This window comes from Pangasianodon hypophthalmus, chromosome 10 (genome assembly GCF_027358585.1).
Source record: "Pangasianodon hypophthalmus isolate fPanHyp1 chromosome 10, fPanHyp1.pri, whole genome shotgun sequence".
Lineage (NCBI taxonomy): Eukaryota > Metazoa > Chordata > Actinopteri > Siluriformes > Pangasiidae > Pangasianodon > Pangasianodon hypophthalmus.
In genome coordinates, this window is record NC_069719.1 from 3,285,568 (window position 1) to 3,311,643 (window position 26,076).

Sequence of the window (26,076 nt, forward strand, 5' to 3'; positions counted from 1 at the left end):
ACTAGTAAGGGCGGAATAAACATGGTGTCAGCGCGTGGTAGTGACGCGACCATAGGGACACAAAGCGGCGCCATCTTGGTAAGGTCACCAACAGTTAGCACTGTGTCTCGAAGAATGATACGAACCTGCTATGCGAGTTCTTTTATATGAACAAGATAATGTGTATACTTTTTGAAACAGAATGGTATGCATTTTAAATGATATTAGAATGCAACCCTTTAATGCAAGCCATGACCGGCTAGCTAAGTCTACCTAACTCGATAGGGTTAGCTAGGTAACTTGGCTAGCAGTAGTGTTTGTTTGCAAGTTATGCAGCTTTAGTCAGCGAAATTAGATGTCAGCTAAAGTGTCAGGCCTGTTTAAACGAAGAAGAAGAACAAATCGTCAACATGTCGCTCAGAAAAGAAGGTAAGAAGAGCTAAAAAAAAAAAGCTAATTCGTTTATTGGGGTGAAATTTGACGGTTGGTGCAAGTGTAGCGCGCGCAGTGCCAGCTCGTGCACAGGCATAACAAAACCAGGTATGTGCGCGTGCCATCACTGTGTGATGTTCAGTTAGCATTAACACACACACATTCTCACACTGACTTTAATAACATTTTTATTTATTTTACTCACAAGTGGAGAGCAATGAATTACAGCAAATCCTTCACTCAATACAAATGTACCAGCTAGTACATACCTAGTAATACAACATTTCCTGTCTGATCTTTTTACCCTGGCTGAAGATAATAGATAAATAAAGGGAACATGTTGTAAACTTTATTTATTTATTATTTTGATAGAATTATTCCTTGAGGTTCATATCTGGTGTGTGTGTGTTGTCTAACTGTCCATGTTTCTGTAAAACCAGTGCGCCCACTGCATTAATCTAACACACATTATTATTTTAATGAGAGAACACCACCTGTGGATAACTTGAGGTGACTACACCAGAGGTTTTCACACTTTTTGTAACTTGTCAGTCTTTTAACTGTAAAATCAGTTCCTCAGTATGGACCTCCTCAGTATGGATTTATTTAAAGATTTTTCAAATAATACTTTCTGGAGCCATAGAGCTTTGTACTGCTTTACCTTCCACTGATAGAACACCTTAGGTCTGAGTTGACTTTGGTGCTTGGACCCCTAAACATAACAACGTTGAGTGCCTCGTACCTCCGGGGTTGGGGGTTCGATTCCCGCCTCGGCGCTGTGTGCACGGAGTTTGCATGTTCTCCCAGTGCTTTGGGGGTTTCCCCCGGGTACTCTGGTTTCCTCCCCAGTCCAAAGACATGCGTCGTAGGCTGACTGGCATTTCCAAATTGTCCGTAGTGTGTGAACGGGGGTGTGAGTGTGTGTGCATGATTATGCCCTGCGATGGATTGGCACCCCATCCAGGGGCCTTGTGCCCCGAGTCTCCTGGGATAGGCTCCACCATGACCCTGTGTAGGATAAGAGGTACAGAGAACGGATGGATGGATCACAGACCCCTTGGCTATGCTTCACAGCTGATAATTTAGTGTTTTCCTCATTTCCACCCAAATGGACCAATAGTGGCAATTCAGAGTTAGATATTTGTTTAACACAATTGTAGCAGAAACTACTAAACCTTAATCTTTGGGAAGATGCTAAAACTTCAACTCTTCTGCAAACACACTGGATGGTCCTCAAACTACCAAGGTGCAAAATTTTGCAGTGTAGTTTGGGTTATTAGCTCATAAACTACCTGCTAAGCTCCCTGTTTTAAGTTAGCTAAATATCCTAAACCAATTTTCAATTCAAAACACTTACACATTATCACACGTTTGCAAATTTGTATGAATTTTCACAATCCACCTTGTCTGAAATACATTAATTATGTTTATATTGAACTATTTGTGTGTTTCGCGATTCTTTTGCTGATTTGTCGGTTGTATTGTTAAATTGTATTTTATTGTACTTTCTTCCTGTGAGACGTCAGGGGGACATCGTTTTTGCTAGAGCTGTTAAAACTGTGTTTAAAAGGTGAAATATGATTCAACAATCTTAAACATAACTGGTAACAGTCAGATTTTGCTTTTAGCTCCTAAAAAACAAGAGCCTCTCTTCTCATTTGCTGTTTTCCTGTGACGTTCAACTTCATATTAATGAGCAGTCCAATGAAGAAGAAGTGGAGACGTTGATGCAAGCATTGGACTGAAAGTACCAGAATGCAATGCAGCTATACAACACTGAGTTATAGCAGAGACTCGGCTCGGATAGTTAGAGATCTGTGAGATGACGGACTGGTGTGATATTGCTAACAGTGTTATTAGCATGAAAGTTTTGGAAGCTTTGTTTGTTTTGTTTGAGCAGGGTGTTCAGATGACAAAAGACTAAAGCCCTGCTGCATCACTCTCTTTAGGTTTAGTTCATCAGCATGTGAAAATTGCTTGTCAGTGAAAGTAGTATAATCTTGAAGTCTCATAACTGAAGATCACATATTGATTATAAACACTGATACGCAAGTCATTCAGGGTCGATATTTCCTTTCACTGACTTACACCAGTTCAGATTCCACACACAAAGGACACCCTACATTTAATATTACACATGTGCTGTATGCTATACATATTACATTTTACTTTTGCTATTCTAGTGCACTGTATACACGTCACTGTTTAAATGAAGAGTTTTGATATTTCTGTAGCACTGAACCTTATGCTTTCTCTGCAGCCATACTGGGAATTTTCCCACATGTTCAGCATGTCTTCTTTGTCAGTATTTCAGGCGAAAGTCCTGCAGAGACTCTACCCCACTACCCTAAAGGTAGAAAAAGTGCTCGAGACTCCTGTCCATGATCCCAAAGCCGCTAATTCTTTTAAAGGTTTTCAACTGAAGCCAAGCAAAGCGACTGGTAAGGCTACAAATTATACTCTTATCTTAATAAATATATTAATAGTTAATGGAGTAAGCTTCTATAATGTGTATGAGACTGTGTGTGCTGTTTCTTAAAGCTGAATATGAATACCTTGTGGGTGTTTGCTCTCTATCTCTCTTTCTCTCACAGGTTATGCAGGAGCGCCTGCTGTATCAGGCAGGAAGGTGTACACAGTCCTCCCTCCTCCTAAAGACTACGTTCCTGCCAGTGAAGATGGATCGGGGTCTCCCACTGATGCACAACCTGTCAATAATGCAGATGAGATGCCTGGTAAGAGACCGTTTAGAGTGTGTGAGTGTAGTGCAATCCACATACACACATCTGAATCTGCACTCCATCAATCCCTCCGAGCGGTGTAGCAGAGGAGCCATCTCCAAAATTACATTCTTAACTGCAAAAGCATTACACACTAAGATGATTCTTCATTGGGACTGACAGGAACAGAGGCCATGCCTCTTTCATTAAGACTGATAGGATCAGCAGCCATGCCTCCTTCATTAAGACTGATAGGATCAGAAGCCATGCCTCTTTCATTAAGACTGATAGGATCAGAAGCCATGCCTCTTTCATTAAGACTGATAGGATCAGAAGCCATGCCTCTTTCATTAAGACTGATAGGATCAGAAGCCATGCCTCTTTCATTAAGACTGATAGGATCAGAAGCCATGCCTCCTTCATTAAGACTGATAGACACAGAGGACACGCCTCCTTCATTAAGACTGATAGACACAGAGGCCACGCCTCCTTCATTAAGACTGACAGGATGACAGGATCAGAGGACACACCTTCCTTGTTAAGACTGACAGGAACAGAGGCCACACTTCCTTCATTAAAACTAACAGACACAGAGGCCATGCCTCCTTCATTAAGACTGACACAGAGGCCACACCTCTTTCATTAAGACTGACAGGATCAGAAGCCATGCCTCTTTCATTAAGACTGATAGGATCAGAAGCCATGCCTCCTTCATTAAGACTGATAGACACAGAGGCCACGCCTCCTTCATTAAGACTGACAGGAACAGAGGCCACGCCTCCTTCATTAAGACTGATAGGATGACAGGATCAGAGGACACACCTTCCTTGTTAAGACTGACAGGAACAGAGGCCACACTTCCTTCATTAAGACTGATAGGATCAGAAGCCATGCGTCCTTCATTAAGACTGATAGACACAGAGGCCACGCCTCCTTTGTTAAGACTGACAGCAACAGAGGCCACGCCTCCTTCATTAAGACTGACACAGAGGCCACACCTCTTTCATTAAGACTGACAGACACAGAGGCCATGCGTCCTTTATAAAGACTGACAGACATGGAGGCCACACCTCCTTTACCACGAAAAACAGATTTGACTCAGTAAATATTTACTCCTTCAATGACTGTGATTAATAAAATGGACTAATCTTTGATCATCATTCAAACTCTGAATGGATTGGCACATAAAGAGGCACTCAGAATTTTTAAAACTCTAAATAATTAACTGAGATGTGCAGTCTGAATCCATCTTACGCTTTTCATGGCAGTAAATGAACAAATATTTTTGTTCATTGGAGCAGGTGATTGGGCAGCACTCCTGTAAACAAACACTCGTGATGAGTATCACACACATTAATAGTGTTAATGTGAATACTGATGACAGCGTGCTACAGAGCTGTTCAGCTGTACTGTGCACATGTGGGACATGTTCTTGGGACAATTTTCTATTGGAGATCAGAATACAATTTATTAAAGTTTCAGTTTTAATACTGTAAAAATATAGTAAAACCATAACATTAAATACTGAAAGTAAACCCCAAGGTTAGCATGATGCCTACACTAGTTTTGAAATGAAGCTGCATTTAGCTGCTATAATTTCTCCAATGAAGGAAGCATGAAGTCTTAGTGCTGCCTTTTGCATGGATATACTGTAAAAGTTTTTCATAGTGTGTACTGATTTTATTTTAGGTAAGAGGCTAATAGAGCTATGTGTGGTAAGAAATCAGCCAAACCCAATAGCAAACAGTAAACAATTTCACTTAAAATACGGTCTAATATGCGTTAAAGAACCCTGAGGGGATTAAGATCTTTTTGATTAGCTCAGATACCACTCAGGTCCAACAGCCTCTGGATTTGCAATGCAATTAACAACGAGATCCATTTGAGTCTCAGCATAATTATTTAAAAAAATATATATATATCTGTGCTCCTGTTACTGTGGCAGCTACGTCTCTTTTCCCTTTTAATCCCTGTCTGAGATGGGAATGAAGTCTTCTTTTTTTTGGAGGGGGGAGGGGAAGGAGAGACACTGTTCTCAGCTGGATGGCCCACTTTTCCCAGGAACAGATCTCCTAATTCATATTCATATTCAACATACTTCATCAGATGATATTATAATTAAAATACTGGTCAAATCCGATGGCTGAGAAACACTGATCTTCCCACCATCCATTTCTGCACTGCTTTATCGCTTTCCTGTGGTACAGAACCCTTACGGCCATTATTAGGGATTCTGTCAGCTGTGGCAACCTGAAATAGATCTATGTTAATGCAGTAATAACAGGAATGAAAGTGACTAAGCGGGACATCGAACATGACAGAAGAGAGAGTAGGAGAATTTAGGCTGATTAAAAACGTCAGAAGAACTGATTTATGCATTAAAAGATAAATTGACCACAGTCAGTTTTACTCTGTAACCTTAACAGTAATATTAACAGCATGTGATGACGTGGATTCAAAAAGTAGCAGAAGAGCTCTCTAAAGTTAACTGCTCTCTTTCATAAATATAATCTGAATTCTGAATCTAGCGTAAATAAAACTCTAATCCAACACGCAATAAACATGTAAATTCCAGATAACTAAATCTCATGTGGTACCAACAACATGTCTACAGGTTGTATAGACGTGAGCGTCAGAAAGAATAATTCAGATTCCTGCATGCGAAATATAACTAGTTATTTGAGCTTCCTTTTTTTTGTTTGTTTCTGTGAGCTCCACTGCTTTTAGTCCCAACCCCACCACTAGAGGGCGCAGCATGGCTTTGTCTTCATGGCAGAAAAAGCACAGGACGTTTTTATTCGTTTGTTTTGTTTTGTTTTTATGTATAAATACGTATATATAATTTTGACAGCAAAGGCTACAAATGACGACAAATTATGTTAGCAAATGGTGAACTTCAGCAGGACCTAACCGTCTGGGGCTCCTGAGTGGAGCAACAGAAATTCCCATGGCTGGGAGCCTAAGAAAGTAAATTTGGCCATGCTCTCTGGGTTTCCGTAGCAATCACAATGACACTAGCCAATTCTGAGCACCTGCGTATGCAGTATGCAGAAGAGGGCAGATAGCGCACAAGGGTATTACACTGCCCTATGAAGCAGCAGTTAGAAAAGATGTGGTTGGCTAGCGACATGTGTATAGAAGGAAGCGCATATTAGCCTTCACCCTCCCCAGGTGGTAGCTGTTGTATGATAGGGGAGAGCTGGCTGGTGGGTGGGAACTGGACAAGACCAAATTAGGGAGAAAATGGGGGGAGAGGAAAGGACTTCCATGAAAGTGCCACTGAATCCCTCTATTTAATCCCCGGTCCTCCATTCCAACCTCTTCAAAAACCAAAACACACAGTACAAGAAACCCCTTGACCCCTTTCTACATCAATACACCTAAAGCAGGCAGATTCAGTGACAGTTCACTGATGGGGGAAGGACTTGGGGTGTGAAAGATACACGTTCATGTCTGTTAGCGGTTATTTTTGCTTCTCACAAACTTTATCAAGATGAACTTTGACCTGTGAAACCTCTTTGGTTGGAAAAAAATATATATTGTTCACTGATCCAGCTCAGGCTGATCTCAAACATTAAACTCCACAACTAGATACACTATATGGCCAAAAGTATGTGGACACCTGACCATCACACCCATGTGTAGTTCTTCCCCAAACTGTTTCCACAAAGTTGTATATATGGTTGTATAGAATGTCTTTATATACTGTAGCATTTCAGTTTCCCTTCACTGGAACTAAGGGTGTTTTCAAACCTGGTCCGTTTCAGTGCTCCAAGTGGTCTCAGATCCATAACTCAGCATTTTGTGTGCATATGTGAACGCAGCAAATGAACCTAGACCCCTCTGAGGGTGTTGTCACATATAGTTCTCTTTAAATGAACCATATTCAATCCTATTAAAGTGGACCTGAAAGAGAACTAGATACAAATGGCCTCCGTGCATTTGACGTTCACAATACAAGTGGACACAAAAGGGGGCTCAGTTCTCTTTCTGGAAATTTTAGCATTGATGAGATCTCGGACCACTTGTTCACACCACAACTCCTTTACCATAGTTTAATAGTGAATGTGTGTAACAGTGAATACTCTCATTCAAAATGGTTGCTTTACATGATGCTATCATTTGCTTAAATGCTATGATTTGGCTGAAAAACAGAGCAGGCAAAACAAATATGAAGTGAAATACCAGAAGGATTTTTGATGTTGAACCTTCAAAATCAACTCATCCTTCATGCCACAGATCTACGGACTGTTTAGCTGTGAGTGGTTGAGTGTGAGTGGTAGATAAAATACATGCATACCTTACATACATTACACACATACTGTATACTAATAGTATTGTACAGTAACTATTGTCTATGTTACTGACACAATACTATTATTACTGCTGCCTAACAACTTAAGCTCTATCTTATGTGTCATGTTGCTATGTATGTTCAAGTTCTTTGACTATAAAGTAAAGTGTGAAGCAGGCTGAGACTACTTTGTTTTCACAATGCACAAATCAAGTCAACCACAAAATGAATCACAAGCGAACCAGAGATGGTCCGAGTACGGTTCGCTTGTGGGTCACTTTAGAGGGGTCTCAGTTCATTTGTTGTGTTCAAATATGCGCAAAAACTGCTGAGTCATTGATCTGAGACCAATGTCTTAGTCTTGGTACACTAAAATGGACCATACGTGACAACTAAAATGCTTAAATGTTCCGAAAGAGAACCGAGTCCCCTTCTGAGTCCACTCGTATTGTGTACACCAAAAGCACTGAGGCTATTTGCAGCTGTTCCAGCATGACAATGCCCCTGTGCACAAAGTGAGCACCATGAAGACATGGTGTGTTAAGGTCGGAGTGGAAGAACTGCACAGATCCCTGACTTCAACCCCACTGAACACCTTTGGGATGAACTGGAACACCGACTGCACAAGCAGGAAGCTTCATGAGGAGTTTCATGATTGGGTAATACTGCCAGAGTGTGTTAAAAATGTTTAGTTGCTGATTACAGAACCCAGGAAGGTCACTGAGACATTTTCCTTTCTCAGAGGTGCTATTTCAGCGACAGTTATCGGGATGTAAACGCTGTTTAGTCAGAGTGTTCTCTTAATAAATTGCTTACCGCAGCTTTAATGTGACATTCCTGAACCCCTTTGCACCATGGAATAAGGAACTAAATGCTGGTCGCTCGTATCACTTTGAGATGCGAATTGCAGTTGATGATTGATGAAATTCTGCTGAACCTGGATAGCACAATAACATCTCACACAGACACACAGACACACACACACATATATGCACACAAGCACCCCATTATCCGTATCATTAAGTACTCCTCTCTCATCTGGCGCGTCCGAGCCCTGCTGCTCATTACAATGAGGTTTATGGTGAAAGGCTCAGGGCTCGATTTGAAGGGCATTTCAATCACACAGAGTACAGGAGTGTTTTATCCATACATCACCCTGAGACATGGAACACGGTAAAAGGGGAAAGCACTCCAAAGTATAGATAAAATGTGTGTGTGTGTGTGTGATGGATAAATACCTATATATATCTTTATTGATTCAGTAAGGGAGATTGGATTGGTCTAGCGGCCAACCACAGTACAGTGCAGGAATAAAGAACCACAGACAAGATATGAAACAAAGTGATAAACTAAAATGAGGTACATGAAAGAAGTAATATTGCTCTATTACCCTGTGATACAGTTCCATTAAATGTAACTATAAAGGGATAAAACATATGATGTGTCATTCTTTAATTAATAAATAAAATTGTAATCAAATTGCTGTCGTATCAGAGGAGGAAAACACTACAGGACGTGCTGTTTTAGGACTTCAGGGTGATAACATTAACTCTGCTTCATCACACTAACCAGTTATTGATTATTTTCCTATAACAGCATGTCTCCAAAGTGATTTATTACTTACTTATTCATTAGCACAAAACTTGCTAATATCCAAACATGAACTGCTACTTTAATGGACCAAACATTAAACACAAACCTAGACTGTATCATGTTTCCACTAACAGCTTTTAGTCTTTATCAGGGAAAAAAAAGTCCATTTAGTGGCAGCTAAGCGCAGAGCATTAATAGCTTGCTATTTTAACAGCTTTCCTGGTCTGCATTAGCAAAGCATCAGGAGTGTTTGAAAGCATGGTCCTATTTACACCTGCATTTACATGTGATCTGTATCAGGACGTCAATATCAGGATAACAAATAACCCAGTTGTGTCCTCTCCTTTATCCCACGGCCTCATTTATAAAGACATGCATAAAACAATGCTAAATGTGGATCCGTACATCCATACACAGAGCACTGTATCAGTCAGACCCTAATTGCAATCATTTCTTAATATGCAAATAAGCTTGCTAACTAGATTAAACACTTAATTATTCTTGCTTTTAACATGTACGCAAGATGGCTGCCGTGCATTTGGAGTGTCGCTGGTGCACATGCTCAGAAATTAACGCTGCGCTTCCATGTGGTGCAATACCAATGTAAACCATGGAGTTAGACTAGCACCATGTGACAGTGTCCACAAGAGACTAAACAAACTAGCGCTGTGTCTCAAATCACATACTTTTGTACTATTTTAGACAGCTGGTCAGTACTAATACTAAGCATTTTCCTATTAGGGTTAGTATTTGAATTTTAAAAAGCTTTCATATAGCCAGTACAAAAAAACCAAAAGGTCTATTTTGTGTACCAGTCTTCTGCATTTTCTAGATTAGCAAATACTTTTGGATGTAAGATCAGAGTTTTTTATTTGAGACACATCTCATGACAACGATCACGACGACAGCGGAAAGTTTTAAAGAGAAACAGAGTTGTGAGTGTGTTTAATGTGGCTGTGTATGAAATCGTTAACAGTTGCTTTTGGAAACTTTAGGAACAGTGAATTTTTGGCTCTATCGTGCCATCTTGGGGATGTCGCTTTTAATCCTCCAGATGTACACAATGCTGCTCACGTTGCCTTAAGAGGATTCAGCATAAGATTTATTTCCTCTACAAAAAAGTGCTTGTCTGTGTTAAGAAGCTAATGATGATAAGCTGCGTTTGCAGAAATTGTGATAGGAGTGTCACCCATTTGGTTGCTCAGGGTTCTTTGCCATTTTTTTCAGTAATTTGATGATGTGGTATCTTTTGGGCAGAAACCTCCTCCCGAATGTCATCTTAATGTGAACATGTGACACATTTTTAGGGAAGTTGTTAAAGGGGTCTGTTTGTACACAACTGACACTCGGTCGCTTTGTCCAGCTGATCTTTCAGGATCAGAAGACCGCAACGCTGCTGAAGATGACGACCATGCAAGCAAGAAGAGGAAGCGAGGGAGGAAGAGAAAGGCTGCTACACTCTCTGAAGGGAATCCGCCTACCACCACTGCTGCTGATAATGACAAAACCGAAGATGCTGAGGAGAGAACTAAAGGGAATGCAGAGGGCTCAGAATGCATCAGCAAAAACAAGAGGAGGAAGATGAAGAAGAAGAGGCACAGAGAGAAGCTGCTCGCACTTGGCCTCGTGCCCCGATCCATGGCCCTCGAGTTCACTTACAAACAGAGTGAAGAAAAAGAAAAAGAAGATGAGGAGGATGAAGAAAAGAAGGTGGAAGAGGTTCTGGACTTCCTTCAATCTACACAAGATCTCTACCTATCAGATCGTAAGTTTATAATGAGTGTAAAACAATATATAATTGTTACGTCGGAACAAAGCTGACAATGGGCATTACAGTTAGATTAAGCCAGAGGCAACAGAAGTGAGGAAAAACTCCCTGAGATGATGTGAGGAAGAAACGGTGGGCCTCATTTATCAGTTTTTTTTTTTTTTTTTTAGTAAATGTTTGCGTAAGCTAAACCAAGCTAAGATTTTCTGCCAGATTTACAAAAGTGGAGTTTACTGAGGTTTAACTGTTGTCTCTTTCTTTCCTTCCTCCTCCGCCAGGCTCCCGCAGTACAGATGATCCCTCTGTCTTTCTCTCTGCGACAGAGTCGCTCTTCACTCGTCTGTCAGATGGTACCTCGCCCCCTGCTGTTCTGTCCATCCTGTGTCGGCTCAGAGCGCTGCTGCGTCAGAGGGAGGTGGAGAAGTTACACACCGTGCTGCAGGAGTTCACACACACTTCCACACTGCCTAAAGGTGAGTGAAGAGAGAAAGTCTTAGAGAAGATAAACGTCTTACACACTTCTACATTTAAACTCTAATCTTGACCTTTTTTTTTTTTTTGAGAATTTTGTGCTCTGTGAAATGAATTTACATTACAGAGAGTAACAAACTATGACATCATCAACCACTGGCATTTGTGAATCTGAAACAAAAAAAAAATTATTTTATTTTAATTTTTTATTCAACATTCCCACCTATGCACATACGTGCCATCAGAACGATCCTTGAACATCGATATTGTTCATATTGCTAATAACCTAGGATACGATGAGGATAAGATGTATTGGGTGTTTTAAAATCAATTCCAGTTTTCTGTGAATTCACCCCCCAGAAATGAGTAAGTGCACAAGTCCAAGCTGTGTGCATGTTGAGTGATGTGTTGAGGGATTTGCTGGCTGCAGAATCAGAGTGCGAGACATCACGCTGTCAGAAATGAACCACCGTCTCCACAACAACCTCAGAACACAAGCACTGAGCTCCAGCTATACATCTTAATCGTTTCGCTTATTTTTTTTCCCCTTCCAGCACAAAGTGATCTGGATAGAAACAGCACGCTGACCCAACATCATACAAACACACTCATCTGCCTTTCTAATTCTGATCATTTTCATTGTCCTCACACGATGTTCTCCAGAATTTCTTGATTCAGTTTCTTTTCTCAATTCTTGTTGGTCAGAAGGTGTTGATTAATTTTCTCTAACAGCAGCTCTGACAGTAATGCAGCTGCAAATCTCAGGTTTATATTAATGCACTCGTTCTAATATGTTATCGTTTCTATAGTAACAGCTCATCCACAGGGATGCATGTAATCTAAGACAAATAAAACTGTCACCTTATTTATTACAGACTACAAAATATTTTCTGATTCATTTCAATCTTGCATGTGATGAAGTCAAGTGGCTGCGTGATAAGGTGTGAACTTCAAGTAGACAATTGAGGTTCTTCTTGAAAAACTTTTTTTTTTGTTTGTTTTTTAAGCAAATCTTTCAAACCCAGCATCATTTTCTTTATTCATAAACTGTATTTATTCCCTCATTTATTAAACTTTATTCATATTTATAAAACTTTTTAAACGAGTTGAATTTCATATCAAAGACTTTTAAAGACTCATTCGAAGAAGGATTGGATCTGCCTTGTGAGGGAGAAGCTGAATACAAGTCATGACCTTTCAGAACATTAACCAAATCGCATGAATGAAGATCGGTGCATGTTCCGCGCAATTGAACATGTCATTTGGCGCATTATCCCATACATTATCATGTCATTACTGTCAGGAAACGCTCACCGCACCATTTGCGAGTCCATCATCCATGATTAAAGAGGATCGTTCAGAATAATCGGCTGTGTTTTTTTTTTTTTTTTTTCTCCCCGAGCGTGACTGATGGCGAATCTTGATGTTACGTTGGAGCAGACGAAGTTTAAGGCGCACTCAGCTGAAGACGAAACGGGTGTCGCTCCTACAGGAGTATATTAGGGCATTTTGTCAATCTCCACTCGCTCTGCTCTGATGAAGATGCACATTCTGAGTGACATTGCTGAGAGTCATCTGCATAAATGTGCAATACATTAATGTGAAGTAACTTGAAAGTTTTTCAGGCATATTTCAAACTGTTCAGGTGCATACAGTGAGGAAGTGAGCGAGTTTGCACAAAACTGGTCACCTTTAGTTATCTGTATTTAAACCAAGATTGGAGGTTAATTACTTCTAGCCACATGAAAGAAATATCATGAGCAAAAGTGAAATGTACACCATTTCCTCCTTAGGGCTGTTTTATGCTTTTTGCGAAGACTTTTTGAGACCTAGATTAGGAGAATTATGGTGGAGCAAAGAAATTATAAAGAGGTTGATGCACACATGTTCTTCAAAAATCAACAGATGAGAATCTATAGTGTTATTTACACTAAACAAAAACTGATTGGTTAAACAGGGAAGTGTGTTGTGTAGCATTTAGATTAGGGCAAGACCCTAAGAAACACTCAACCCCAAACTGGAACGAACACAAAAGCAAAATGTTTCAGGATCGCTTTGCATAAATGTAATTATAAGCCCTGACACTACATCTTCTACACAGAGCAACAGTGAAAATCTTGAGCTAATATCTGGAGGTGTGCATCCAGAATGATTGCCAAATTAGAGTAAACATCTAAATTCTTCTTTGTTCTCCGTCCTGATGACTTTCCCATGGCGGAAAACAGCTTGACCTCTGACTGCGGTATAACGTCACCAACAAGACAGCATGCAACAGAATGCATCTGTTTTTACACAATTAAGAAATCATTGCCATTTTAACCACTAATCCAATGTATTTGTGCCAAAAATGACTTAGACTTAAAAATTAAAATTTTTAATTTGCCCACTTAGAATCATCAGCGGTTACTTCGCCTACTTACACCAGTAGAGATGGCACTGATCCAATACCCAGGATCTGTATCGATACCAGCAAAAAAAAAAGGTGGATCAGGTATCAGAGGAAAAAAAGAATTAATCTGATCTGATCCTGTAACAAATGGAAAAGATTAGAATTTGATTTGGAAAAGATGTGTGGGTTTTTTTTTTTTTTTGGAAGTGAAAAAAGCTGCAGTTTTATGTGCAAGTTGTGTTTTTAGCTATGTATGGTTTGCTGTTGGGCTTTTTTTTTTTTTTTGGTACTTCAGTTTAAAAAATAATTTTAAAGCTTAGTGGATTTGAAAGAAGGAGAAAAATTTCATAGGTATCGATATTGGCTGATACTCAAGGTTTCATTATCGGTATTGGAAAAGAAAAAGTAGCTCCATGCCATCTCTAGTCACCAGAAATCGTTAGGTCTCATTGCAGATGAATGACTTCCAGACACATTGTTGAATTGCTGTTGGTGGACATAAAGCGACTGGCACGTGGACGCCGTCCTCCTCTGGTCAGAAGTGAAGAGTGGATAGAATTACTGTAGGAGTAGTACAGGTGAGATTAACAGAGGGAGTTGTTTTATACAGAAAAAAAGATCCCTGATTAGTGTTAAAAGTCTATCATTACGTTCTAAAAGGCACAAAGTATCCCAGCACTCTTAAGCGTTTGATTATTATGGCTAATGTCCTGCTTGTTCTGTGCAGTGATTGCACGGCAATTCAGGTCCTTCAGATGTTCTTTACAGCTCACTAATGCTTCTCAGCACAGTAAGAATCAATGGACTACCGCATCTGTGCCTGAAGCTTAATGTTGGCCCCCGGAGGGAAGACCAATCAAGAGTGACTGCGGCCGTTAAGTGCTCGCTCCATCACTCCTGCAGATTTCAGGGTCCTTACACACAAACATTTGGTGGAATGGTGCTATAAATGCTGGATATACGTTATGTAAACTGCACTGGGGACTCGAGGTGCAACTGATGGCTGCAAGTAATAGTTAAATTTACACAGTCTTCCTCTTACCCAAATGTAGTCGATCAGGCGAGACATTTTTGCCATCCAAAACTTGATTCTAATGTTGGCTAATGGTGTAAGGGAACATTAGGAAAGGAAGCTTATAGCTACTAGTTATGCATCCGACTTGCTTATGTGGGTTCTGACACTGTAAGACACAGTATTATTTATAAAAATATACAACAGCACATAGCAGAGCTAAAGACAGTGGCGATTTTGAAGGCGATTAACAAATCATCACTTGTTTCCACCATTTTGTTCCCTGAAAAGTGGCCACTGTACAGTCCTGTGGATATTGTGTCACCCTTTTTAATCTTTCGGTTGCATAATGATGAGGTTAAAGTTAAGTACATGTGTTTCTCTCTCTCTTTCCCCTCAGATGAGACTAAAGTGATCTGCACTCTCTTCCACTACTGGATAACTGAAGTTCTTCCCATGCAAACGGAAAAGAAGGCGTGACCATGACATGCACACATACGCGCTGCAGTTCAGTTCCAACTCCTGATCCAGCTCTCTTGTTTAAAATTAAGAAGAGTTGGAGGAGGAAGCCATTTTCTGTAAGGGTATGAATGAGTGTGATGCTGCATTTACTGCCATCACAATTTAGGCATTTGGTGGTTTCAAGGCTAAAAAGGTCTAGTTTAGATCACTCTCCAAAACAGTGGCCTATTCCCTACATCCCCGAAACCATCAAAATGCATTATGGGTATTTTGTACATGCTGGGGCAGTGGTTCCAAAAGTGGGGCTGGTGAAGCCTTTACATTTTGGGTTGAAGCATTACATTTACTTCATGTGGCTGATGCTTTTATTCAAAGCAATTTACATTTGAGACAGGATACAACTGAGGGTTAAGGGTCTTGCTCAAGGGCCCAAGAGTGGCAGCTTGGTGGTGCTGGGATTTGAACTTGTGACCTTCCAAGCAGTAGCCCAATGCCTTCACCACTAAACCACCACTTCCTGAAGCATAGCCAGAGGGTCTGTGGTGTTTTTATAATATCATTACATCCAAAACCTCAATAACTCAAAAGCAACCAGGCCTAGATATAATTTCAAACAGGACCTAATGTGTTCTGTTTGCTGGAATTTCAGGAAAAGTGCTGTGGCTGCTATAAATAACCAAAATATTACTGTACACATTTAAATAAAGCCCAGGCTAGGGTACTAGGTTATACTGTTTGGACACTGTCCTATAACGATTTCATGAGCACACCAGATATTGTGCATTTTGCTCTTGGGCCTGCCTAAAAAGTGGTAAAATTAGTGCAGAATATATGATTTTTAGGCATAATTCTGTTTACTGGACCAAATTCCCATGAAAATTTTGACAGATTATGTGGTTAGCTTATACAGCTAGCTTGTACTAATACTGAACTACTGCTGCTCAATTAGATGAGTATGTTTGGAGGATGTAAGTGCCAAGACAGCTGCCTCTTGGATGGAATAAATTATGCATCTGTGTGGAAATCCAGCTCTATGAGGTTCATCTTGACTGTGAAGAAGTCCCTTGATGAGCAAAAGCAAGTGATTGCATATGTAATGTCTGTCTTACAAACAGAAATGCAGTAAAAGTCTCGATTTTAAATTGTGTTAATTATGGACCGAGTTAAACTTAATAAAACTTTCACAATAACAAGAGTGTCATTTTGACTTGTGATTCTGGGAAGCACATAAAATGCTAAAAGCGTTTGAGGGATTCTTGCATTTATCGCTAGGAGCTTCCAGCTTCGCAAGCCATGACCTCTCCCGATGCGACCTTAACTAGCAAGCTAAAGTTACCACTTTACACAGCTACATTTTTTTTATAGGAAGTTATTTCTTGATAGAGAAAGTTTCCAAAGGAGGTTATTTCCTGCTAATAGGTTATTTCTTGCTAGCTAAAGTTGCCACAAGAGGGTATTTCCTGCTAAGAGGTTATTTCATGCTTGGTAAAGTTGCCACAGGATTAGATATCCAAAGCTGGAACAAGCTTCTGTATCAGGTTAAATATCTGTAATGCCTTTTTATTTTATTTTTTAAAATCTTTTTTACTTAATTAGATATCAGTGCAGAGTTTTGTCAAAATAAAAGAACTGACAACTACAGTTACATCTTCTGCCATTTCTATTTAAATGTATTAAACTATTGTCAATATCTGCATTTCTCAGTACTGTAACTGAACTTGGAAAGCAGAAGACCTCTGATCTATAATCAAAGGTCTGCTTCAGTTCTATCAAAGTTTAAGGAGTTCACTGAATATAGATGTTTAACTCACTCACTCACTCACAGTTAATTGCAGCAAGCCTTATTTTCCATGTTCCTAACAATAAGCCTCATCTTTACCATAACCTTAGTCATCATAAGACCTTTAAAATTTGCAAAACCTGTCAATTTACTGTTCATGCTGATTATAAAATACAATACAATACTGAGCTCATAAACATAATTATCGATCAAAACCACTGGCCCACTCATAATGAGTAGCCTTTGGCTTAGCCTCTTAGCAGCTAATTATCTTAGCACCAAATGTCAACAGGCCTTCGCTACTCCCTGTCCTCATTGCTTAGATGGTGACATTTAGTCTCCGGCGCAGGCCCGAGCACTCATTATCTCCATGCTGCTCACACAGTCTGGACAGAAATGAAGGTCACAGCAAAGATGACTCCATCATGCAGGCGAATTGTGATAAATCAAGTTTGATTCAGGAAAAGTTTGGTGTGGCAATTTAAAACACTCTGCACTGAACTACGTGAGGAGTGGAACAGTTGGCTGAGCTGTCAAGCAAAAATCTTGCTGCAGGTCAGATGAGGGCCAACCAGCATTTTTTATGTGGAAATTAGACAAAGTTGTTTAGGTGAACAAAGGGTGAGCTAATTTTTTGTTTCTTATTTCCTCACTTAAAAGGCGATCGCTGTATGTGGCTGAGGCCTTGAAGAATCAGCAGCTAAAAATGAAACCATAATATCCTTTCATTTGCTGTAGTGATGAAGTGGAAGCATTTTTCTTTTCTAAATTATGTAAGGTCTAAAAACGATCCATGCTCCTCTGTTACTTGGTTGGTAGTTTTAGTTATGGTCAAAACTTTAACTTTTTTTTTGTGTGTGTGTGTGTGTGTGTGTGTGTGTGTGTGTGTTTTTTGTTTTTTTTTTTAAAGTCAATGCACTTGATGGACAGGACTATTTTTTAATCTGACCAAAGCTGCCCAATACTGCTGACAATTTTGAATAATATTGTCTATGCCCGCAGTGCAGAAAAGTTGATCAATCCCATCCACTCCCACAGAAAGTTTTGACTAATCCCACCCACTGCAGCATGAAATCTTGACCAATCCCATCCACTCCTGTAGAGAATTTAACCAATCCCATCCACTCCTGTAGAGAATTTAACCAATCCCATCCACTCCTGTAGAGAATTTAACCAATCCCATCCACTCCTGTAGAGAATTTAACCAATCCCATCCACTCCTGTAGAGAATTTAACCAATCCCATTCACTCCTGTAGAGAATTTAACCAATCCCATCCACTCCTGTAGAGAATTTAACCAATCCCATCCACTCCTGTAGAGAATTTAACCAATCCCATTCACTCCTGTAGAGAATTTAACCAATCCCATTCACTCCTGTAGAGAATTTAACCAATCCTTCAGAAAGTTTAACCAATCCCACCACTCCTGTAGAAAGGTTAAGCCATAGTGTTCCAGACCAGGATAAAGCACAATGAATGAAAGTGGTAGAAACTGCACATCGCCACACAAGCAACCTGCCACATCAAGTGTGTCCTTTGTTAATGAACGTGGCCTTCCTTTGTCCTGTGAGCTTCATATCTGACTGCCCACTCCCCTTGTTTAATGGACTGTTTAATGGGTTTAATGCAAATAGTGAAGATTCTCCTACAGTGCTTAAAAACTGACCTGTCCATGCTTTCAGAAGTTCATTTCAGGCATTTGTCAAAATGTTTTAAAACAGGCTTCACCATGAATGAATAGTGAAATATCTGAAAGAGAGAAATACATGGAGGCCACATGCATATAATTAAACTTTTAACAGAAGGCCAACAAGGCTGCTTCTACTTTTCATAAACTTCTCAGTTCAGTGCACACTGCACGACTCGTAGGAGATTACCAGGGCATGCGGCTCCGGGACAGAACAAACAACAAGAGTGACTCTCTCTCTTGCAGTAATTGGGTCTTTAAGCAGCAAGTGACAGTGTTCTGGAAGATCTCTGTACCTTGTACCCTCATTATAACCAACTCACTCTACGTCTCTGCTTCATTAAAGCCATCCCACCTACATCTGCGTGAGCGGGTCGGAAAGGAAACACCAGGTGCACAGAGTGTGGTGTGTGACTACAGTCCTATTATCAGGTTCTGCGTGGGGAGAGACAGGCAAAGTTTTTATTTAGTGGTGTAAATAAGTAGTGAAAGATTCTTTGAGGTTACTCGAACTGACAGATGTGATGTACATTAATTAAAATGTAAAAGCTAAAAGAGAAATATGCGTACAGCTGAATCCGTACACCAGAGCAAGAGACAGTTATGACAGACTTTAACAAGGTTCATAGGCTTTATGTACAGTCTGTACAACTAAAGAGGTAGATTGAGAACAATTCTCTGTGGAGCTTGATATGCAAAGGAGCTGAATGTTCCTGGTTTTCTGGGATGTGATGACAGATTAGCTGCCAGGTGCTGCATGTATCATAAGTGCTTTAATATTCAGCTCCAGGAATGTGCGTTGTCATTTCATATCTGTATTATTGTGGCTCACAGCCTCCCAAAACTCTTTGGATGCTTAAATATTTGTGCAAATCAAATATAACTGTAGTTTTAAATTACAGCCCTGCTATGGGAACCCGTAAAAAGAATAGTAGAATTGAGGTATGACCTCAATTCAGTTCAGGTTTTAATCACAGCCAGGATCTGTGCCATCCATGGCTGAGGATCTTGAGTTATGGGGCATGGAAGAGAAGGTGATGCAAACATCAATGGACAAAGCATACCAAAAGCAAGCAAAAATCTCTTATCTTATTATCTTAATGATCCTGCCAAAATTCCACAAGAACCGTTCCAACAGTTTAACTATCCTCCAGCAATTGTCAATCTTGACAAAATCCTCCAATTATCCGACAGTCCTGCAAAAATCCTCAAAGTAGCCCCAAACAATCCCTAAAATCCTCCATAAATCTAACAACCCTCAAAAACCCAACAAACCTTAATCAAGCAAAACTCCAGCAGCTGTCCTCTGATTCTCTGACAATACTGCAACAAGCCTGCATCATCGGCCAACAATCTCAAAATCTGATCATCCATAAACACTCCTCAAAAATCCTTCAGAATTCTCCAACAATCCTCCAGTTCTTCAACATCACCACTGTCAACAATTGTGGAATATTTTAAAACAGAAGCCAATTAGTGCGTCTACTTTCTGTTGGATTTAGGTTTAATTCTGGTTGTACAGAACCGCAATTAAGAGCATCATCACAGTCTCTGTAATCATTTGGCTTGGCTCTAATACCAACCATCCCAAGAGTAAACATCACTGGCTTATCAGAAGAGCTGAGAGAATTGCTGAATAACAAATCCTAGCAGCTGAAGAACTTTACAAATCCAGACTAATAAGAAGGGCCTCAAAGATAACTGAAGATCTTTTACACAATTATTCTCCTTTAAGTCAATTCATAACCAGCAGATATGCATACATTAAATGTGTTAATTAGCAGCCCAGTTTAATCGTGCTTCCTTTGCAACACTTGATTGATGTCATTTAGGTGTGGAAGTGCACTATGGGTGCAGGATAATAAGCTCCCTGGACAAGAAAATCATCCTGTTAATTTTCTTCCCTTGAGTAGGTATGCAGTTAGCTAAAGGTCGTGGCAACAGTATCTAGTTTTCAAATAACCCCACCAGTCCATCACATTGTTTATAGACTGTCCATTCTGCGACTTCTTTGACGAGTGTCCGTTTGCCATACGAAATATGAAAACACACCTTTGCCACTCTGCATACACTACAGAGTCTGACCAACAACTGTCCATCTAATTTACTTCTTCACTGAGCTTCAATTATACAGCTGTATATTACTTCATATTTTAGCGAAATGATCTTGATGCATAGTATTAAGTCAGTGAACTTTGAAGCAAATTGACAGATACCAAAATGTCACTGCATCAATTTCCTTTTGCTACCTTCATTAACCCCCAATCCTAATATTAAAGAATGTTGTGTAGCTTCCATTCCCAGGCAAGTCGCCTAGAATCTACCTAGTACCTAATAAACTGGAAAGTCAAGTGTGCATTATCATTATCTAGCATCAACAAGCCTGTCTGATGGCTGCTGCATGGTAAGGGGTGATAATCTGCGAGATTTATACTGACATCCAGAAAATTGGGCCTGTAGTATTTGCACACCCTGTTGTTCCTCTATAGAGAAAAAAAAATCCCTGTGTAATTTTAGATTAAACTGAATTTCTGTGCCATTATTTTCAATTCAGTTCCATTTTATACATATAGCACTTTTAACAATAGACATCGTCACAAAGCAGCTTTACAGAAATCCAGATATAAGATTTTAATTTAAATTTATGCCTAATGAGCAAGCCAGAGGTGAAGGTCGCAAGGAAAAACCCTGAAGCAACAAGAGGAAGAAAGCTTGAGAGAAACCAGACAAATTTTTTCATTATTTCAACCAAACCTCTCATTATTTTGACTTAAATACTGGTTAATTTATGTTATAATTATTTCAAGATGTTATGTGATGAATTTGAGTTAATAATTCATTATTTTCCTTATCTTCTTATTTTGAAATATCTTGTTATTTTGACATATCTCCTTATTTTTGACTTTATACCAGCCTCAAGCTCCACATGCTGCTTCCAAGATAGTAAGCAAGCCAGATGTTGCTTTAGTGGAATTCAGGTGACATGTATGCATCTAATTGGTAATTCACTTAAATATGTTCAAGTATAGTCATGGTTTTGACTCCTTACACTTAAACTGACTGAATTCCATAATGTTCATAACACTTATTTAAATAACAGAATGTGTAAACATAGTTTGAATTATTCTGTACAAATAATGGCCATGCCAGGCACAGAATGGCAAAAGATAGTGTGTAAATGCATTTTTATTTTCTGGCTCCTATGTTGTTATAAAGTGGAGCAAGTAAGCAAGCATACTTTGACATCACATCATCAACTCCAGAGATAAAAAAAAAAAAAAGAAAACCCTGAAGCATTATCCAAGACAAAATTCAACAACTGATTGCCCTTCTCCTCTTATATATGTAGTGAAGTAGTTGGTCAGGCTTCTGCATGCTTTCCTGTCAGATTTCAGCTCCCAGCATTTTCTGATAAGAACATTTTCATTTTCTGCAGAGAACATTCTCGAAATTCCCCTTGCTACTGTCTCTTATCAGTCTCTTATAACCCTGACACGAGAATATTAAATCCCAGAAGCAGAACCTCAGAGCTGGGTGTATTAATATCCAGAGGTCCAGCGGCAGAGCCAGGTTTAGTTTGGGCATGCAGAGACCAACTTTGAGGAAGAGGAATTAATAAACCAAGAACAGAGACCTCAGGCTTTGGTATATTAAAACCCTTTGGTGAGGCCTGGGTCATGTGGATATTAAACCAATAAGAAATCGATGAGTGAGCAGCATACCGAGCAGAAATAAGAGGCTCAGTGCTCCAAGGATCAGGAACACGTTGATCAGTTCATCCACACTGTTCATAAATTATACATCATACCACATTACACTACAGTGCTTTTGAATTCTCCATTCTGATTGGTTAGAAAGTGTTGATTAATTTTCTATAACATCTCCTTTGACAGCTTTTCTGGCTGTAATTCAAATCACAGGTTTCTATTAATGCAGTCATGCTACTATGTTATCGGTTCTATAGTAATAGTATTCCCTACATATTCAACACATCTGACATAAAGTCTCATTCATGGAGCTTATGAACAGCTGTCAAAAGCAGTCTGTCATTCTGTTCTCAACAATTTAATACATTTTTAAAAACTTAGATGTCTGATAAAGCAATATATTAATGAAATCAAGTTAACTACCTTTCTCATAGCTGGCAATGCATTTAGCCACCCTACATAAAGTCGGGTCCATGAGTACAGCTTCTGTACACCACTCCAATGGAACCAAAACCCCAATACCGCGAAAGCAGCACAAGAGCTTCTTAAGGCAAAGAAATGCAATGTTCTTAAATGGCTGAGTCAGTCACCTGACCCCAACCCAAATGAGCATGCTTTTCACATACTGAAGACAAAACTGAAGGCAGAACTGAAGGCAGAAAGTCCCAAAAACAAGCAGTAACTGAAGGCGGCTGCAGTAAAGGCCTGGCAAAGCATCTTAAGGAAGGAAACTCAGCATTTGGTGATGTCCATGGGTTCCAGGCTTCAAGCAGTCATTGACTACCAAGGATTTGCATCCAAGTTTTAAAAATAATCTTTAGAATTATGTTAGTTTGTCCAATTACTTTGGAGCCTGTGAAAATGGAGGGACTAAAAATGTAAAAATGGCTGTAATTCCTAAAGGGTTAATGCAATATTTAAAAAAAAAATTTTTTTTTCCAAAGCTCCAGACCACATGGGATTTCAGCAGTGCTACAGCTCTGTCGTTCGGCTCAGTTTGTGTCTCACGGCTCATTTTGCAATTCACATCTACTAAGAAATGTCACCTGATGCACTCAGGCAGGTTGTTTTGCTGGAACCACACTGTGACCACCTCGCTCAGATGCTCTCGGGCCAGCTGTTTTGTTCTGCACCTGAGGGTGATCGCTGTGTTCTCAACTGCCTAAATAACCACACCAAAGAGGAAAATGCACCATGGTCAGTTTAAACAGACTAAACACTGCATATGTGAAAGCACCCTAACACTCCAGCAGCACTGATGTAGCTCATCTATTCATACCAGCACCACACACACCACCATGGCAGTGCTACTGCTATACTTACAATAAACCACCACCCAAATAATATCTGCTGTATAGTGGTCCCTAGGGAGGCCAATACAATCCCTGTGAATGGTTCCTAGCTGTTACTGGGCACCTGTTGACATGGTGTGGAGTCCCTGGGCGAAGGCGCTGGGTGCGATATGGCGACCGTTGGCATGCGAGCTGGGTTAGTCTAGCGAGGTGGGCACAGCCTGGCAGCCTACCTGACCTCTGACCCCCTGCTGCTGCCAGCGTGGGTTCACCCTCATTTGTTTGAGCTGGCTGGGGGTCTAGTACTTGGTTCTGTTCTGGGCCTGTGGGATTGTGGGATACATAACACAAAATCTCAAAACAGAGGCAATCAACTGGTACATGTGTTGATTTTAACAAGTCATTGTTGCACAATAAAATAATTCACTGGATATATCTTGTGAAAATTAAGTAACAATTTGTAGAGCTAATGCTAATTCTCTTCACTTTTCACAACTAATGCTAATACTCCACTCAGTAATGAACACATATCGTTAGCTTAGTTTTATGATACTATCATTTTACGTCTACTTATAGACTTTAAAATTACTAATAATTTTATAGATTCATAGCTGTTACAAAGCACTGACCCTGGAGACTCCTACCCTACGCATCTCCTTACAGAAATCTTCACCATATCAACATTTTTCTTTGTTAAATAACACCTTTTAAAAAATTTAATTTATTATTAGGTTTAGATTATGTGGAATGTCCTATGTCCTATGTTACTATAGAAATGATAACGTATCAGAACGAGCACATTAATATAAAGCTGTGATTTGCAGCTGGACTACTGTCAGAGCTGCTGTTATAGAAGATTAATCAACACCTTCTGACCAATCACAATCCAGAATTCAACATTGTTGTGGTCTAAGACTATTTAAGACAAGGCAAGTTAATAGAGGTTAAATTTGGACCAGAGCTTGATTAAAAGCATGTGCTTGCACTGACCAGGTCGAGACGAGCCCTCTTTAATCCTCATGGGTTTGGCGATGTTCACTCTGACGGTGCGACCAAAGAGCTCCGACTCATTCTGATTAGCAGTAATTAGTGTGCTTTTCCACCTGTTAGTCCAGTTACTGAGTCTAAATCAGACTGAATTGAATGGTTTTTGGTTTGTTTGCTATTTGTTTTGGTTTGTTTTCTCACTGTACATAATTAAACAAAAAGTAAAAATGTTGGCTGAGGGGCATGCTGGAAACATCCTCCTAAAACTCTTTCATTCATTGGTCAGAAATACAATGAGGGGAAAAGTTTAAAAAATAAAAAAAAAACTTTACGGAGTGTGTGTACAAACTATTTCATTCAATCTTACCATGTTATCAATGGCCACTGCAGCATCCTGTTAAAAAATACCGTTTTAAAAAAGACAAAATAAATGTTCCATTAGAGCTCTGATTACAATTACAGATAAATATGTTGTGCACATTCAAAAACACATTTGTAGCAGATTGCATTTTCTTTTAGGTTTTATTAGAAGAATGCAGAAATCAGTAGCAATGAACTGGCAAAAACCAAAGTGCTCACCTCAGCCAACTCAAACTCCATGAAAGCAAAACCACAATGCTTCTCTGTGAGGACAAAATCAAACATTGAATTCATCTGAACTGTAAATGGTGAAGGAGCTGGTGGATATGAAGACTACCTCATTGATGATTTGGTGGTTTTTACCAGTCGTAGGAGGAGAATTACAAGTCGCAACATCACCTCGAAAGCAGCATTACAATATCTTAAAAGACCTTGGAGTTATGTGCCTGTTTCGTGTTCCTTGGCTCGCTCTTGGTTGTATCACCAAGAGGTTGAGGTGCTGCATTTGTCTGACACACATCACACTAAGGGATCTCAGTGAATTCCTTCTTCTCTTGCGTTTCCATCATCCTACCTGTACCTCAGAGTTGTGTTCTGAGCTGGAGCGTGCCGTCGTCCCCAGGATAACCCTGCTCTTTCTTACCTTGGCAACTGTCACCATGGCTGCCAAGTCTTCTATTTTAGGTAGTCTATCTGACTTCATCAGAACAGCAGCAGAACAGAAATTATTTTGTTTTTTAAATGTCACACGTAACCCACGATCACTTAATGTGTGTCATACAGTTGAGCGCAAACACAACATACACTTTTTCTCTCACAAACAAATTGCAGACATTTTTCCCGCTGCTCCGCTGTGAGGTAAACCACGACTCAGATCACGAGCAATTTTTACGAGCCTTTTCCATTCCACTAAATTCTGCAGTCACAGATGTTGATTTTAATGGCTCTTAATGAAGCCAGGCACAATGTGAATTATAACAGACACACTAAATCTCACGAGGACTGTAAACTGGGTGTGTGTATGGCAAAAACAGAATTCAGAAAATGCTTCTGAATTCATAAGTTGTATCAGAAGTGCTGCTGTGACATGGACGAGCTCATACAATATCACCTCTCGTTCTGATCACACACACTTCTTCCCAC

The 26,076-nt window shown here is 39.8% G+C and overlaps 1 protein-coding gene across 1 annotated transcript; it reads left to right on the forward strand.

The window, feature by feature from the left end:
* Positions 1-58: 58 nt before the first annotated feature.
* LOC113544983 (glutamate-rich protein 1) lies at positions 59-17,299 on the forward strand. Its single transcript, XM_026944076.3, has 6 exons — positions 59-408; positions 2,718-2,852; positions 3,006-3,146; positions 10,382-10,783; positions 11,065-11,259; positions 15,059-17,299. The coding sequence occupies exons 1-6, from the start codon at positions 390-392 to the stop codon at positions 15,136-15,138; spliced, it is 972 nt and encodes a 323-aa protein (XP_026799877.3). The 5' UTR covers positions 59-389; the 3' UTR covers positions 15,139-17,299.
* The last annotated feature ends 8,777 nt before the right edge of the window (positions 17,300-26,076 follow it).